The sequence below is a fragment of the Accipiter gentilis genome, chromosome 23, assembly GCF_929443795.1.
Source record: "Accipiter gentilis chromosome 23, bAccGen1.1, whole genome shotgun sequence".
Taxonomy (NCBI): domain Eukaryota; kingdom Metazoa; phylum Chordata; class Aves; order Accipitriformes; family Accipitridae; genus Astur; species Astur gentilis.
In genome coordinates, this window is record NC_064902.1 from 5,584,204 (window position 1) to 5,599,565 (window position 15,362).

The following is a 15,362-nucleotide window of genomic DNA, read 5'->3' on the forward strand; positions in this document are numbered from 1 at the left end:
AATCATATGTTTTTTTATGAAAGCAAAGCCCATTCCCATGCTGCACATAGGTTGTAATTAAGATAATACTGATAATTTGGAAGAGACCAGATTACTAAAAATGAGTTTGCTTCTCTCTAGGACAAAGTTGAGGGAAGAGGGTGAAAGAGAGGGAGAAGTAAACTAGTAGGTGGTTTCTTGCTAAAGCAAATAAATTGACCAAAATAATGAGACTCTTTGAACTGTGAATTTCTTTACCAAACACTCTCCCCCCAAAACTAGAGAAAATAAACAGTTTATAGAAGCAGATGCTTACCAGCAGGTGATTAGACTTGGCTACCAATAGCCAGAAGTAAATTAAATATGAGCTGAAAGATTTGAAAAAGTGGGAAAAGTTTCATTGGTGATTGATAACTGTTTTGCAGGTAGAGAAAAGGCAGCCTCATAGATGAAAATAAGAATAGTTAAGTAGTACCATATAGCATGATTCAAACTGAGATGTGCAATAGAGACTGTGTTTTCAGAGGAAGGGACTGTTGCTGGAAAGCATCTGCAGGTGGGAGGTATTGACTTGGAAGTGATGATAGGAGGTGAGCATGGGGCTGGGGAAGGAGCAGCTGTGAGATGATGACAGCTGAACAGTTCATAGAGCAGTAATGGAGGAAGTTGGGCAGAAAACTATTGATGTAAATACTTGTTTTGGACTGTGAATCAATGCCTAGTAGAGGAAGAAAAAGTGAAAGAGGTGTTATATGAAAAGGTGAACCTTTTTGTAACAGCTAAAACCATGTCAAATAAGCAAAAAATCAGTAACCTGTAAATTTAAAAACTGAGTTAAGGTTTCCAAACCTAATATCAACAATTGAAAAAGACCTGTGGGATCTTCTCTTGGCACCTAACAGCCAGCCTAGTGTAAATTTCAGAGATTACGCAATCTGCAGTTGAGGAGTCTCAAGTTCTGTTCAACTGGTGATAGAAAATTTTTGGATTGAAGAAATGTAAGAAAACTCCATAAAGAGTCTTAAGAGTGCTTATAAAGCAAGCTGGTATATTTTTATATACTGCAGATCTTCAGTGGTGTAAGCCATACTTCCTGAAAGCACTTTGTACATACACTGATTTAATGTTAAAATACACTACAGAAATATGTTAAAATCAAAGTTCTGCCTAGTTAACATGTCTTTTGCATCGGAGTTTGAATAAGTGAAAGTTTGGGGTTTTCCTGAGTCTTTGAATGTTTTCTGAGATGAACACTGGTGAATATGTTAAGTATCAATAACCTGTACTACCCAAAAAGACAAATTTTGTGAATTTTCTATGTGCAAAATGAACGGGTAAAGGGGAACAGTAAGAAAGTCTATGATGATAATGAAAGGCTATGAAGTGCGTGCAAATGTGCATCAAAGAACAGTATGGAAGAAAATACATAATGCTTGAACAAGAGCAAAGGCTATTTACTAAGCTCTGAATGAGCTGTAAATACTGGCAACATGAAGAATTAGGTCAAGCATTTTTTTGTTACAGTGCTGCCACCCCTATATATGCTATTCCTTTACGAGAGGTTTAGTTTTTTCCTTTGTAGTTACAAATGATAAATTAATTGAACCAAATCTACTTGGCTTTTGAATCTTTACGTAAGACTGCAAATTAGTAGTAAAGTTACCAGTAATTTGCTTTGAGATGGTCTTGAGATAATCCTTTGCTATGTAATCAACTTTTCTGATTCTGTAAGTTAATGTCCAGCTTTTCTTGTACATTTCTGTAAACCTGCCTGGATGCAGGCATGTTAAAAAGCTGATGTGAATCACTTTTGCTCTCTTAATCATCCTCAGAGTAGTTCCAGAATCACAGACTGTGTGTTGTAGCTATTTATGTGTTACTGTGTAAGTGAATTAGTGGATTTTGGTGACTTAGAGAAATCTCTTAACACTCACTAAGATGCACACTTCAATGAATTGTCCTATTTTGCAGTCTTACCCTAGAATAACTGATAATTCCTGCATCCTTTATATTCGTCTAAGTATATAACTGATGATACTATACATTACTGACTTACATTCTTAAGACTTTAACTGTTACAATCCCTTTGTATGGATGGGTTTTTTCAGCCTAACCTAGGCTAGTAGTTGAGTCAAATTAACTCTTTAGTCGAGTTAAACAATTTCTAAGTTAAACAGGGGCCTGTCCCTGTGTAGATACCCTATTTACATCTGTGGATAGCTATTCCACACTGAAGCTGCAGCCTCCCTCTTTGCTATCCCCTTATAATTATAACTGGGGTTTTGTTGTCTTGGTCACTTTAAATTGTCAGCTTTGTCTTTGTTCATTGCCTTATTTTTGCAGCCTTTTTGCTTTAACTGGGGTGAGTCAGCACCGTAAGTATTTATGCAGAGAAGTGGGGCCAGGAAGCCATTTTGTATATGAAACAGGGTGGGTGTTTCCTAGATTAAAATTCCTTTATTATAATTGCAATGCTGTGTTTCTGAAGAGCAGAAAGAGTTGTTCATCCAGGTATGTTGATACTATAATGACCTCTGCATTGCAGCCGTTATGTAGTGACATCTGTGTATGCTGGAGATGAAGAGTAATACTGGTACAGTATTGTGAAGATAACAAAGAAAACCCCTAGTATTTGTGTTCACTATCATATATTATATGATAATGAAATTAACACCTATCTATATAATACATAATTACAAAATTGAGTTTCATTAGGTGTCAATGAGTACTCTGCTTTAAACTGTTCTATTCTTGGCATCTATCAAGGTCAAGCTCCCTTAAGTTAATCCTAAGGTTAGGTACCTACAAGCAATCAATATACCTGAATCAGTGTGTAACTGAAATGGGTAGCGATGTGACATCCTTTATTCAAAAGCTGGGCTCCATCATGTCCCTCTGAGTGTTGCCTGCTCTATTTAAAAGGGAGAATTAGGTTTTTTTTCTTTTTTTCCTCCATCATAGCCTCAGGTTGGGATTGTTTGTAATCTTACATGAATTACATCGGAAGCTAGGGGTTTGGTCTGGCTGTATTGTAATAATAGTGCACCTGGCTGTAAAGCAGGCACGCAGAAATATCAGGCAGTGAGTCAGAGTGCTGATAGTGAGGTAAAATGTTTTACAGAGGGAAGGTTATGAGATGGTCAGTTTGTGATTCTACTATACTGCCCTTGTGCCTTCTGTAAAGATAACCTGGTAGCTGTGAAGTGGCTTCTGTTGGAGAGGGAAGAGAATATCCTCTAAGGAAGGAGAGGAGGAATGCAAGGACTCCATGAACAGTTCAAGTTCTGATCTAAGCGGCTTTTACAGAGAACAGCCCAAATAGAAGAATATCTTTAGGCATCTAAAGGAGTTAGTGATGGCTAAAAAGTTCTCTGATACTGTTTAAGTCATACAGAGTGTTTTAGGCTATGGGTTCTGTGGATCAGTTAACTGAGGAAGATAATGAGGAAGATAAGCACAGGTGCATGCTTGTTTTGCATAGATGTGCATGTTGGTTCTTTTTTCTAGCAGCACCTGTGTCATTGCCCAAAGCTCTTGGGAACTACCAATGAGTAGGTAGGAGCTTGCTTTTGCAGGTTTTTCCTTCACAAATCCAGATCTGGTTTGGAATAATTGTTCTGCCCATCTTCCCTTGTGACATTGCACAAGGATTTTTTTTCACTGCTCTTACTCAGTATGCTTGCATGAGTCACTGCGGAAGGCATGCCATTTTTTAATCTGTATATGGATTCTCTATGTGAGACAGTTGTGGTATCTGATGAGGATACAGCCTAGATACCCATTAACAGACTGGATATCACTTACATATGATGGTGTTAGGTGTGAGGAAACACCAGGTGGAGTCTTTCTCAGCTATATGTCCCACAGATTGGTTTTGGGTGCAGAAGCTCAGTGTGCTTTCCTAAAAGAGATCTTGCCAAATATATGCAAGCCTTGTGTTTCTAGACTGGAGTATTGCAGTGTGCTTGCAGAGGTTTGTGTTTGGAGATTGTTCAGAAGCTATTGCAGAATTAATTTGCCTGTTACTTAGCAGAAGCACCACATTTTCCAGGATCCTGTTTGTGTTCTTTAAAACATGACAAGGTACAGGTTTTTCACTACTTAAAGATCACTCTTCTTGAACTGTGTTGTGTATCACTCATTCAGCTTGGTAAGGACATGCGTGCATGTTGTACTCTCTCTGTCACATGCACATGTGACTTCCTATAGTGTGGTTTTCACATTGTTTTCTGGTTTACCAAGGACAAGTATAATTTAGACCTTATCTTACTGTTCTTAGGTGGTTTTTAAGTAAGTGTGGCCTGATTTTAATTGCCTACTTCAGATTAAGTAATTTAAACTGGAAAGGTGTAAACATTGATTTCAGTTCTCTAGTATTCTGTTGCTATTTGTATTTTTACAAAGGATTTTTTTGTCACTGGTTGGTATAATCCTTCAAAATTATCTTGCAGGTAAACATACATCCTTTCTGTGTAATTTGGCACTTATTCTTATCAGCCAGAAGAAATCTTTAGCTTTATACAACTGTATTTCACTTCATCTTATATTTGAAGGAGGTTATTGCTATATATGCCTTGCTTTAAGCTTGAGTTAAAATGTCGATAAAATGATATTTCAGTTTCCAATAAATACATTAAATGTGAAACATAATCAAATTCAGTAGTTTAGACATTGTCTTTTATGTCATTGTGGGCTAGATGTTTAGGAAAAAAATGCTTTCAGAAATTCCGCAGATGTGGAAACTAGGAGGGTACCTAACTCATTTCAGAATCCTTTAGGTTTCAATTACACGGACTCTTAAATTAATCTCATAGACAATACACTTTTTCCCTAATGTCTACAGTTGTGTCTGTCTCCAGACACTGAAAAACCTGGCTTAATTTTTCCAAGCTTTTAAAATAAATTGATCTCCTCCTTTCTAGCTTCAGAGTTATTTAGAGACTGAAAAAGGAAAATAAACTCTCCTGCCTTTTCAGTTTTTAATCAGTTTTTCAATTCTGAATAGAGTAATAAAGTTTAAGACATTGGTCTCTCTGTAGATACTGCATAGAACAAAAGTAAAAGTTATTAAGGCAAAAGCTTTTATACTCCATTCAATATATTTTATGGAAAATTGTGCTCAATATTGCGCTGCAGTGTAAAACTGTGAACTACAAGTAGGATATTTCCTCTCCCAGTGTGTATACAATTCAAAAAGCAATGTCCGTTGATTTGAGGACTCATTGACTCAAAGTAGAGTTTGTAATTGCCTAAAATAAGCATAGGCTTTAATACATGTTGTTTAGATTTTTATAGTTAATATGAGCTCTTTCAGAAAGAAAACTATGTAGCAAACCAATGTTCTTACACTGTAATCTCCATTTAAATAACACAGCACTTCTGGTCAGTAGAGGAGACTTGGCTGCCTTTTGCAAGTGAAGAAACAATAAAATCTGCCCAGGCTTTTTGGCATTCCTTGTTTCTTTTGCCTAGGACAGATGTTGGGTTTGTGTGGGTGTGGTGGATTTTTTTTATAGCACTGACTGAAGAAAAAGTAGGTTGGGGACATGACAGGAAGGTCTTTTTCCTCTGTCCTTTTAGATCTGAAAATGCAGCAGTCTAAACAGCACAGTGTTAGTGTGGTAAGCTTGAGGACCAAACTAACCCTTGAAGTGGGTTGTTAAATATCTATCTTAACTGCTTCATAATTTTGCAAAATGTGTTCCCTCCCAAAACAAAGGGGCAATTAAGACTGAACTGCTTGAGAGCTGCCTTCCTGCCACATGAGAGCATTCTGTCAGGGAAAAAGGGTGTGACTCTGAGGAGTTGTGCAGGTATATTGAACCCTTTCTTTCAGTCTTGGAGAATTCCTGGAGCTTGGCTTGTGATGGCACTTTTTGGCCTCTCGTTTGTCTGGAAGAACAATAGGACTGTAACAGTCTTTCCCCACTCAGTTTTATCTGCTAGTCGCAGACTTCTGGATTTGATCTGTACAATGAGGAATTCAGTTGCTTTATTGAAGGCAAATTCTTATGGTTTGATAGAGAAGGATCTTGATCCACAGGTAAATGCCAAAGATGAGACTTCTGAGCTGCTTTAAACAGTACTATCATCTGAAGCTGACTGATTGAGGGATTGGTTTAGGCTGATAGTATCTTTTCCTACATTTTACATCTCATCTAAATCAGAAATGACTGAGAGACTGAATGTGCATGCTGTTTGACGCAATGTAGAGGTTTTGGTCCAATTGAAACTAAAGCAGTTTGTATAAGACTAGCAACAAAGCCATGGATTAACGGGTCTTATTGCATGTCCTTATCAAGAGTGCATTGTGGTGACATGTGTTGATGGCCAGTATTGGAGAGGGGCTTGAGCCAATGGTACCTGTGTTGCACCAGCATTTTGCAGATAAGACTTTGCAGGCCTGCAAATGATCTAGCATGTGTCATGTTCTGTAGTTGTAGAGAGAAAGTGTTTATATGGGTGATGGGAAGGTGTTTATAATGTGTGATGTCTGGATATGGGGAGAAGTGAAAACTATAGGTGTGTTTTCTTCAATTATTCTTACTCCATTTTACATTTGTTTTAATGTCTGCAATGGACTATTTTTGCTGTCTTTATAGGAGGAAGAAGAGCAAGAGGAAGAAGATGATGATGAAGATGATGATGATACAGATGATCTTGATGAACTAGATACAGACCAGCTGCTGGAGGCTGAGCTGGAGGAGGATGAGAACAATGAGAATGCTGGTGAGGATGGAGAAAATGACTTTTCCCCCTCCGATGATGAGGAGCTTGCCAACCTCCTGGAAGAGGGAGATGATGGTGAAGATGAAGATTCTGATGCTGATGAGGAAGTCGAGCTGATTCTTGGAGACAGTAAGTGTGTGCTCAGCTTGGTAACCACAGGTGACCTTGTCCTCTGTTTAATGTCCTGACAAATATGCAACATCTAAATCTTCCCTGAAATGACTTAGTTGACTTCCCCCCTAACTGATACGACAGGCAGAAATCATCATGCTTGTTCACCCATGGCCTCTCAAAGTAATCTGTTGGTAAAAACAGCTCTTATCTGAGAGAACAACTGTGAGTTCTGGAAAGGAAGGTATCTCCTTTCTTCAAGTGCTCCCAGAGAGCTTGGCAGACCAAGAAACTCCATGTGAAGAAGCCTTGTCTGATTGCTTGCCTGTCCTGCCCTTCAGGGGGACACTGGTTGAACTGTTACCTCACCTGTCTTCTCTGCCTTATTTGTACCTGTAAGGACAGAGAAGCATTTTTGGTCCTTGGTGCTATTCTTTCTCTTTTGTAATTGCTTAAAGTGCAAAACCAACATGGCATTTTTGACTTCACTTCCTGTTTTTAGACTGTTCTGAAGCTAACATAACTTTTGGGATAAAATTTAAATTGTTCTCTTTTTCTGGCATTCCACAGATACAGAGATTTGAAAAGTTAACAGAGAGAGAGAGAGTGTGCGTGTGTGTGTGTGCGCATTAAGAAAGAAAGGTCTGAACTTTTAATGTAGCCATTCAATTTGGAAAAAGGCTTCACAGGAAAGAGAAGGTGAATAGGGTAGCATCAGGCTTGGGATTTGTGACACCAGATTTTGTTCCCTTTTTTGCAGCACAATTTTCAAGTATGCATGGCCAAGTCACTCTAGTTCTTTTTAATTTCCAAGCTGTAAAATGGGGATAATGTAGTTAACTTGAGTTAAAACGTTGGTAAGGATGACTAATTACAGTGTGTATGGTGGTTGAAGTCCTGCAGTGATAGGATATTAATGTGAGAGCTGAGGTGGGAATCAATCTTCTCCGTCAGTGCTGGAGGATTAGGCATGCCAGGTGTGTTTCGGCACTAATGTGGCTGGCAGACTCATTCACGTCCCTCTTTTCTCTTAGAATGTAGCTCAGTTGTTTTTAAGGATGTGGCCACATCAGATTGCCAGAGTTACTCTGTGGGGTCAGTCTGCTGTTGTCTTGAAGGTAATAGGTATAAAACGTAGGGCCACATAGGACATTTACATAGGTCAAATTCATTAATAGCATATTGCAGTTCAGTGTTTTGGGATTGTGGGTAACTACTGCCTGTCCCAGTAGCTGGCAGGACGTTCTTGACACAACTCCACTTCTGTTTCCTCAGGGAGTGCAGGGCCGGAAGCTATTAAGAGAGCACCCAGAGTGCTATAACTTGAATTGTCCAAGGGGCAGGGTGGAGGGGAAGTTCAGGTCATTTCAATAACTGTTCCTGTAACAGCTAGGTGCTACTTGATAGTTATTTCAAGTGCGCTCTGTAGAGCACTATGTATTATGAAAGGGCCACATCTGTATACCATTTATGGATAGAACCACTTGATCAGAACTTTGATCTGGTATTGCTGTGGAGCTGCAGCCAGCCCATCCTGTGGCTGTTTGGTTGCTTAGCAGCATCTTTGGGAAATTAAAGCAGGGAGTGCAGCTCTGCCAGGCTGATGTATGCATGGTCCTTGCACAGGGTTTGATGAGTGGGGTTCTGTGGCTTCTTCTCTGACTTCAACTTCATCTGGCTTGCTTTTGTTTCTCATCCAGCAAGAGCAATTAAAACTTCCCTCTCCTTTGCTTATGTTGTATTCCAGAATTAAAAGTTGTAAAGGCACTGACAGTGTTGCAAAGTACAGATCTGAGGCATGGTGGTCTATTTAGAGTGCTTCCTACTGCAGACCCTTGCTCTATTTTGGGTGAACCTCCATGACATACAGTGGGTGTACTTAAAAAAATTTTAAAAAATCAAAGAACAGTTCATAGAGTCATATCATAGAATGGTTTGGGTTGGAAGGGACCTTCAAGACCATCTAGTTCCAGCCCCCAGCCATGGGCAGGGACACCTTCCACTAGACCAGGTTGTTCAAAGCCCCATCCAACCTGGCCTTGAACACTGCCAGGGATGGGGCATCCACAGCCTCTCTGGGCAAGCTGTTCCAGTGCCTCACTATCCTCATAGTAAAGAATTTTTTGTTTACATCTAATCTAAATCTACCCTCTTTCAGTTTAAAACCACTACCCCTCGTCCTATCACTACACTCCCTGTTAGAGTCCCTCCCCATCTTTCCTATACACCTCCTTTAGGTACTGGAAGACTGCTATAACATCTCCCTGGAGCCTTCTCCAGGCTGAACAACCTCAACTCTCGCAGCCTGTCTTCACAGGGGAGGTGTTCCAGCCCTCTGATCATCTTCGTGGCACTCCTCTGGACTCGCTTCAACAGGTCCATGTCCAGTTGAAGCAGGGGAGTGAGTGGCTTTGGTTCCTTGTGCTTTAGAGAAGGCTTTATTTCCTTTTCAGGAATAATCCATGGAGAACCTTTTAAGTATAAAATTGTCTTCCTCGTCCTTTGTCACCACCTTGGGGAGGGTAGATCTGTTTGTCTTGTCCAAAGTAGTTTATGCATTGTGCAGATCTTTCAAGAGCTTGTTCCTGGGCCAGTGGAGTGCCCTTTTTGAAATGCACGTGTGATATAGGATGGAAGAAATATGTGGAATTCTTACCAGCAGCATGGCTGACTCGTTTCCTCCTTTCTTCTGTAATTGAAAATGGCAGCTTCCAGGCAGGTCCATAAGCTTCTGCCAAGCAGTTAACTGCAATCAGGTTTACGTATAGACATGGAGCTCAAAATTGGAAGGCGATGTGGTGAACTGGAGAATAAAGAGTTAGGAGATCCCTTTTCAAAGCTTTCCTCTGGTGTTTAAAAAAAACAAACCAACCAACAACTTTTTCAGCTTCTCTCTTTCTCCAGAGTTTCTGGAATGTTATCTTGCTTGTGCTTCTTTCCCTCTTACTGCACAAGTGTAGCTACTGCAGCACTGGCTGGTGTTTTCCAACTACCCTTACATGGCTGTAGCTGTTCTGGGAGCACTGATGACCCTTCAGATTAGGCTCAGTACACAGTGGAAAGGCAGCTGGCTAATCTTTGGGGAGGAGGGTTGGGGGAAAGGGTTTGTGCCCTCTGCTGCTTGCTTGTGATTCTTTTTTTTTCCTAAGGAAAGCATCTGAGAAGGGGTGAACCTTCCAGAAGGCCTTGCTTACCTTGACAGGCATTTTAGAGATCCAGTATAACTGAGATGGCTAAGAGGAAGTCTTGGTGTCTCTTTTTTTTTTTAAACTATTTTTAACACCTAGTTAACTGCAGCATCCAATGAATTCACATAAGAAAAAGAGCCATCGTCACCTCTAAGGTAAGGCAGGAGACCTCTTGCTGCCAGAGCTGCTACCACTTCCTCTTGCACAACTGAGGGTGGAGAGATCTTATGTTTTAAGATAAAAAGCAAGTGTGTGCGTGCGTGTGTGCGTGTGTGCGTGTGTGTGTGTGTGTGACTGCTGCTGGCAAATCCTTTCATGTCTTCATTCTGTACCACAATGAAGAAAACCAGGAAAAGCACAATTTTCAGGTCACCTTTAACGTGTGCTATGTAGTTAAATTCATTAGAGAAACCTTTGGGTTGCTAGAGGAAGGTTCTAGTTGTGAATGTATGGATTGCTTCCGCCTCACTCGGGAGGTCTTCTCCTGTGCTGTGCAGAGGGGAGCGACAGGCCAATAAGAACCTATTACTGAGAAAGTCTGGGTCTAACTGCGTAATGAGTTAGCTCCATGCACATTATACAGAGGCCATATTTCACCACATCAGGTTGGTGGAACTGTCAAGCTTGCTTTCAAATAACAGCTGTGCAGAACGACTGCCAGATCTGTCCAGCCCCAGCATGAAGAGCTATTGCACTTGTGCAGGCAGCTCATGTGCAAGTACCTTACTGCTGGTGTCCTTCTCTCCATCTTGTCATGGGAAAAAAAATGCCAGCTAATAGAAGCTGCTCTCCTCTTGACCCTCTGTTTTAACCAGGGAAAGAAAGCTCTGGTGCATATTTGCTAACTGCTTTTGATTGATTTGAAATGCACTAATGGTGCTAGCCGCCTCCATCATTGTTAGGGAGTTGCTGGTCTCAAGCAGGTGGTGGCTATCTCTTGTAACTATGAATGCGTTGCCTTGCTTAGCAGCCCTGACAGCTGTGTTCTTCCACAAACCAAACATAACCTACATGTCTCCTTTTCAGCCGACAGCTCAGATAACTCTGACTTGGAGGACGACATAATCCTGTCTCTGAATGAGTGAAGAGTGACTGCCAGACGGGGTGTTGGCAGCAGGAGATGCTCCCTTCCCAGCAGAAGACCGGAGACCAAATAGGAAACCGATTCTGAGCACCCCAACCCTTTTTCTCCTGGGAAAACCTGAGGAACTCCAGCCCATCCGCTGTGTTGGTTTGAGTCAGTTTGAGGCTCGGGGCTAAGTCCGAGGCTCTACAATAAAGAGACCTGGGGTTAGGCCTCTTTTCTCTCTGCCTTTTTTTTTTTATTTTTTATTTTAGGCTGAGATGACTCTCCTCTTCAAAGAAACTTCTGAAGATATTTCACAATATATTTTCTTTGTATAAAGTTCTTTCCTAAAGAACAGAAATAGTTTTATATTAAAAAAAAAAAAAGAAAAAAAAAAAGGCAGGTGTTCTAGTAAAGAGGGGATGAACTTTGTATTCCTGTAGTACCTTGTTACCATGGGGTAGGTTCGGGGGAGAAAAATTGTTTAAAATTAAAAGAAGAGGCATTTTTATGCAACTACTAAGTGAAATAAGAGGATCATGGTTTCTAATATTGTTGAGGAGTGAGAATATTTTTATTTTAAATATGATTTTATTTTTAAAAAACAAAGCAATGGGTGTTAACACCTGCTAGTGCGCCAGTGTGTTTCAGATGTTTTTGTCCTCCAGGGAAGAGCCTTGGGGGTGTTTGGTAACTGAACGTACAGGCTGTTTAAAGCGGAGATTCTCGCTGTGGTACCAGCTGTAATGGGAGGCTGAAATCCTGGCTTGACCTAGTCAGAGCCTGGTATTCCTGAAGACGGGGATCTGGGATTGAAGTTTGAGCCCTCTTTCTCCCCTCTGCCCTTTGTGGTTCAAGTTTTTTAATCTTTTTTTTTTTTTTTTTTCCCCCTCCCTCTGTGTGGAAACTGCAAATTGAAGGCCTTTTTCTTTAATGTAAAGTGTATTTATTAAAAAATTAAATACAAATCCTGTCTCTGTTTATGGCTGTGAATTGTAGCCATGCATTCCTCTGCCACTCATGCAGAAGTGGTGCTCTGTGCACCTGAGGGGCTCAGCCAGTGAGCAGCTAGGTGTAGCTAGTGGCCTGCTGCAATAAGGAAGGGCAAAGTAAACAAGGGGTGAGATTTGTGAGTGCAGGCTCCACTCACTGTCCCAGTCCACAGGGACTCCCAGAGCTGCACAGCGGACATTTCACCATGCCTGTGGGTTCAAATCTGGCAGCCTGACAGCCTTGATTTCTCAGTGGGGTTGTGGGCAGCGTGGCACCGCATCCTCACTGTGCTGTGTGGGAGCTGGAAGGTGCTGCTAATGCCAGGCTGTGAATTTGTTTAAAGATGATGCACCAGAATATCCACTCTGTGGTTCAGCTACAGGAAGCATGGTGAGCTGCAGGGAACTCTCACCACCTTGCCGGTGTGTGTCAGAAGGCGGGAGCAGCATTGGGCCTCCTCATCCATGTGTGGTTTGGCATTATGTATGCTACCTTCTGGCTATACTGGCAGAGGGCAAATTAGGTGCTCCTGTTTGTACATGACAAGAGGCCCTGCCCTTAGAAGGGGCTGAAAAAAATTGCAGTTGAGTGATTGATTTCACTGTACACCACACAACTGCACAGCTTAGTTCTTGTGCGTCAGACCTGCAAGGTAAGTGCTCATCGCTTGCTTGGACAAGGACACTAAGTGTGCTATTTATTCCCAGGTGTTCAGATGATAACATCCACTCAACTTTTTACCCTTTCTCTGTTTTGGCCACTTCTTACTTTCAGAATAGAGTTTGAGGCAGAACAGAGAAATGAGGCTCCTCACTCCTTGACACTACAGCAAGTTTTCCACCAAGACCTGTGCCCATTTCAACTAAGGCTCAAGGTTTCATTGCTTGAAAAGGAATGATTTTCTTTTTAACCAAGAGAAGCAATAGCTTTTCTTCCCTCCAGCATTGCAGCTACTTAATGTACTTACCCAGGGCTGCTTGTTAATAATTAAAAAGAAAGGTTCTGCTGCAACTTATAATGGATGATTGTACCCTACGGAGTCGATAAAGATGAGCGAGTTGCGATTACTACAGCATTTAAGACCAGCAATTGGAGCAGCGTTCTGATTAAATGAGGGGATTGAAAATCAGATATGCAATCCAACAGCTGTGGAAACCAGCCTCTGCCTTATCAAAAACATCTTAAGCAACTTTACCTTAGAAAATGTGCTGCTCAGGAGGAGGGGGGAAAAAAAAGTGTGTACTCTACTAAAACCAGGGAGATCCTGTGGCAGATGATGCCGATATCTTGTTCTGGCATTATACCACAGCTATAATCAGCTGCATCTGTTGCTGTTTTGGGCCTGGCTGTCTTGGAGAAATTTACCAACTAGTTTTGTGAGACAACTGAAACATCTAGGATGGAACTCCTATTTATATTATAAACTGGGCCACTGTAAGTATATATGCCATTCCTCCCTCCCACACCTATCCCAGCTTCATTGAGTACAGCCAAAGGGGGCGTGCTTGGGCCTTAGCCCGTGGCTAAGGAGGCAGGGCTCGGCTCCTGCAGCCTGCAGCTCACTTGCCAAAACCTGCAGAAGCAGCCCTGGCTGCTTGTCTTGGGCAGACTCTTGGCCTCTCCTTTCCACTTGCTTATTGCAGAGCTGCTGAAGTTAAATACACAAGCGTGGGGGAGGCTGCCTGCCCCCCACCCCGTGCTACCTCCTTTGTTCTTGCGGGGCATCACTGAAGAGTGCTGGGGAATAGGGTGACTAACACGCTGGGTGAAAAATGGGGATACAGAATTGAGGACTAGCAGGGATTCGTTTGTTTTTGTCAGGCCATAATTCTGCAACTACTTGGGATGGGGGGAAATCTCAGAGGAGTTTGGAAAATCGCCTCTTCCCTTGGCATTGTGATTTAATCTATTTAAAAGCATTGTGTTTGGAAAAAGTCCTATAATCTTCCTGGAAACACACAGCACATTGCTGATGTGATGCCATGCAGTATTTCTTCTCCTATGCAGGTATTACAGACCTCAGCTTATGGGCTGGAAGGGGCTTTCAAATATCCTGCCAGCTGGCAAAGACATATACCTACCTCTGCAATTGAGGGGAGCCTTTGCAGGCAGGATGCTGCCTTTCCTCCCATGATGTGAGCAGAGAGTAGCCCAGCACCAGCCTGTGCCCTCATATTGCCATGGTCATCCTCGCTCTGTAACCAGACTGTAACTGCTTAGCCCGTTAGGCACACTGCAACACAGTTCCACGGAGTACAGGCTGTGTAACCATCGTGCCAGCACGCTGGGAGGTTGTACGCATATCCCTGCAGCGCAGCGCCTCAAAAAGAATCTCATCTAGGCCAGGGCTTGGAGAGCAGGGTAGAACCTCAGGGCTGGTCAGTAGTTTAACCTGTGTGTTAGCAAAGGGTCGTAATCAAGGTCTCATCAGCACTGGTCATATGCACATGCTGGGCACCTGGGACAGCCTCGGGCTAGCCCTCTTGTCCATGGTTCTGTTGTAAAGACAGCCCGCAAGTGATGTTAAAAAGAAGAGGCTTTGTAAGACAGACTCTGTACTGAATATGTGTTCAAAAAAGAAAAAAAACCCCAGAGCAACTCAGTCTAAACGCTAATGCTCTCAGACCACCAAATCCACCATCTCACCCCCTGGTCCCACTTTGTGTTTCAGATCACGCTCAAAGAGACAGAGACCATTACCCTGTTGCAATTACCTTACTGCCACTGCTGTACTGGGCTGAAAGACATGCCCCCGCCCCCAAGCCACCCCTCCAGCACTGTTCTACCCACCAACTTCCAACATCACTGAGTGTCTTAGGCCGCCTAACTAGGGCCGTGGTCTTCCTCCCCAATCCCCCCCCCCCCCCCCCCCCCGCCATGTATTTTCCCCCCAGAACTGCATCCCATCCCCATTTATGGGCCAAGTCTTGCAAGCTGTAAGATACAGGTGTAGCGTTATTTTTCAGGCCTGTTTCTCTTAAAACCAGCCTGGATGCATGTGTGAGGGGATGGGATGGCAGGCAGGACTACAGGACAGGGGCCTTTGGCCTCAGCACCATCTGGCTTTCAAGCAGTAGCTGGGGCTCACTCGCATGCTGGGGAGCTGGGAAGGCTCAGGTCGTCAGGTTAGAGGGCTGATACTGCTTCTCTCCCAGGTGTTTCTTCCTTAAGCTCTCCCATTTCTCATTTACACCTGTTAATTTGTTTGTAGGATGGAGATTTGTTGGTCCTCCATTCATGCACGCGTGCTCACAACCATCAGCCACTTCACCGGGAAGAGAAATACCATCATTAAA

At 42.3% G+C, this 15,362-nt stretch overlaps 1 protein-coding gene across 5 annotated transcripts in view; it reads left to right on the forward strand.

Moving 5' to 3' along the window:
- DCAF1 (DDB1 and CUL4 associated factor 1) overlaps positions 1–12,014 on the forward strand; it is a 54,494-nt gene extending 42,480 nt beyond the window's left edge. For 2 of the 5 annotated variants that reach the window (XM_049826989.1, XM_049826990.1), the window contains exons 23-24: positions 6,582–6,837; positions 11,034–12,014. In XM_049826989.1, the coding sequence (XP_049682946.1) occupies positions 6,582–6,837; positions 11,034–11,092 (315 nt within the window). In that variant the 3' untranslated portion in view covers positions 11,093–12,014. Of the gene's footprint in view, positions 1–6,581; positions 6,838–9,968; positions 10,163–11,033 lie in introns of those variants that run through there. The other 3 variants (XR_007509326.1, XM_049826991.1, XR_007509327.1) reach the window with 3 other exon arrangements.
- The last annotated feature ends 3,348 nt before the right edge of the window (positions 12,015–15,362 follow it).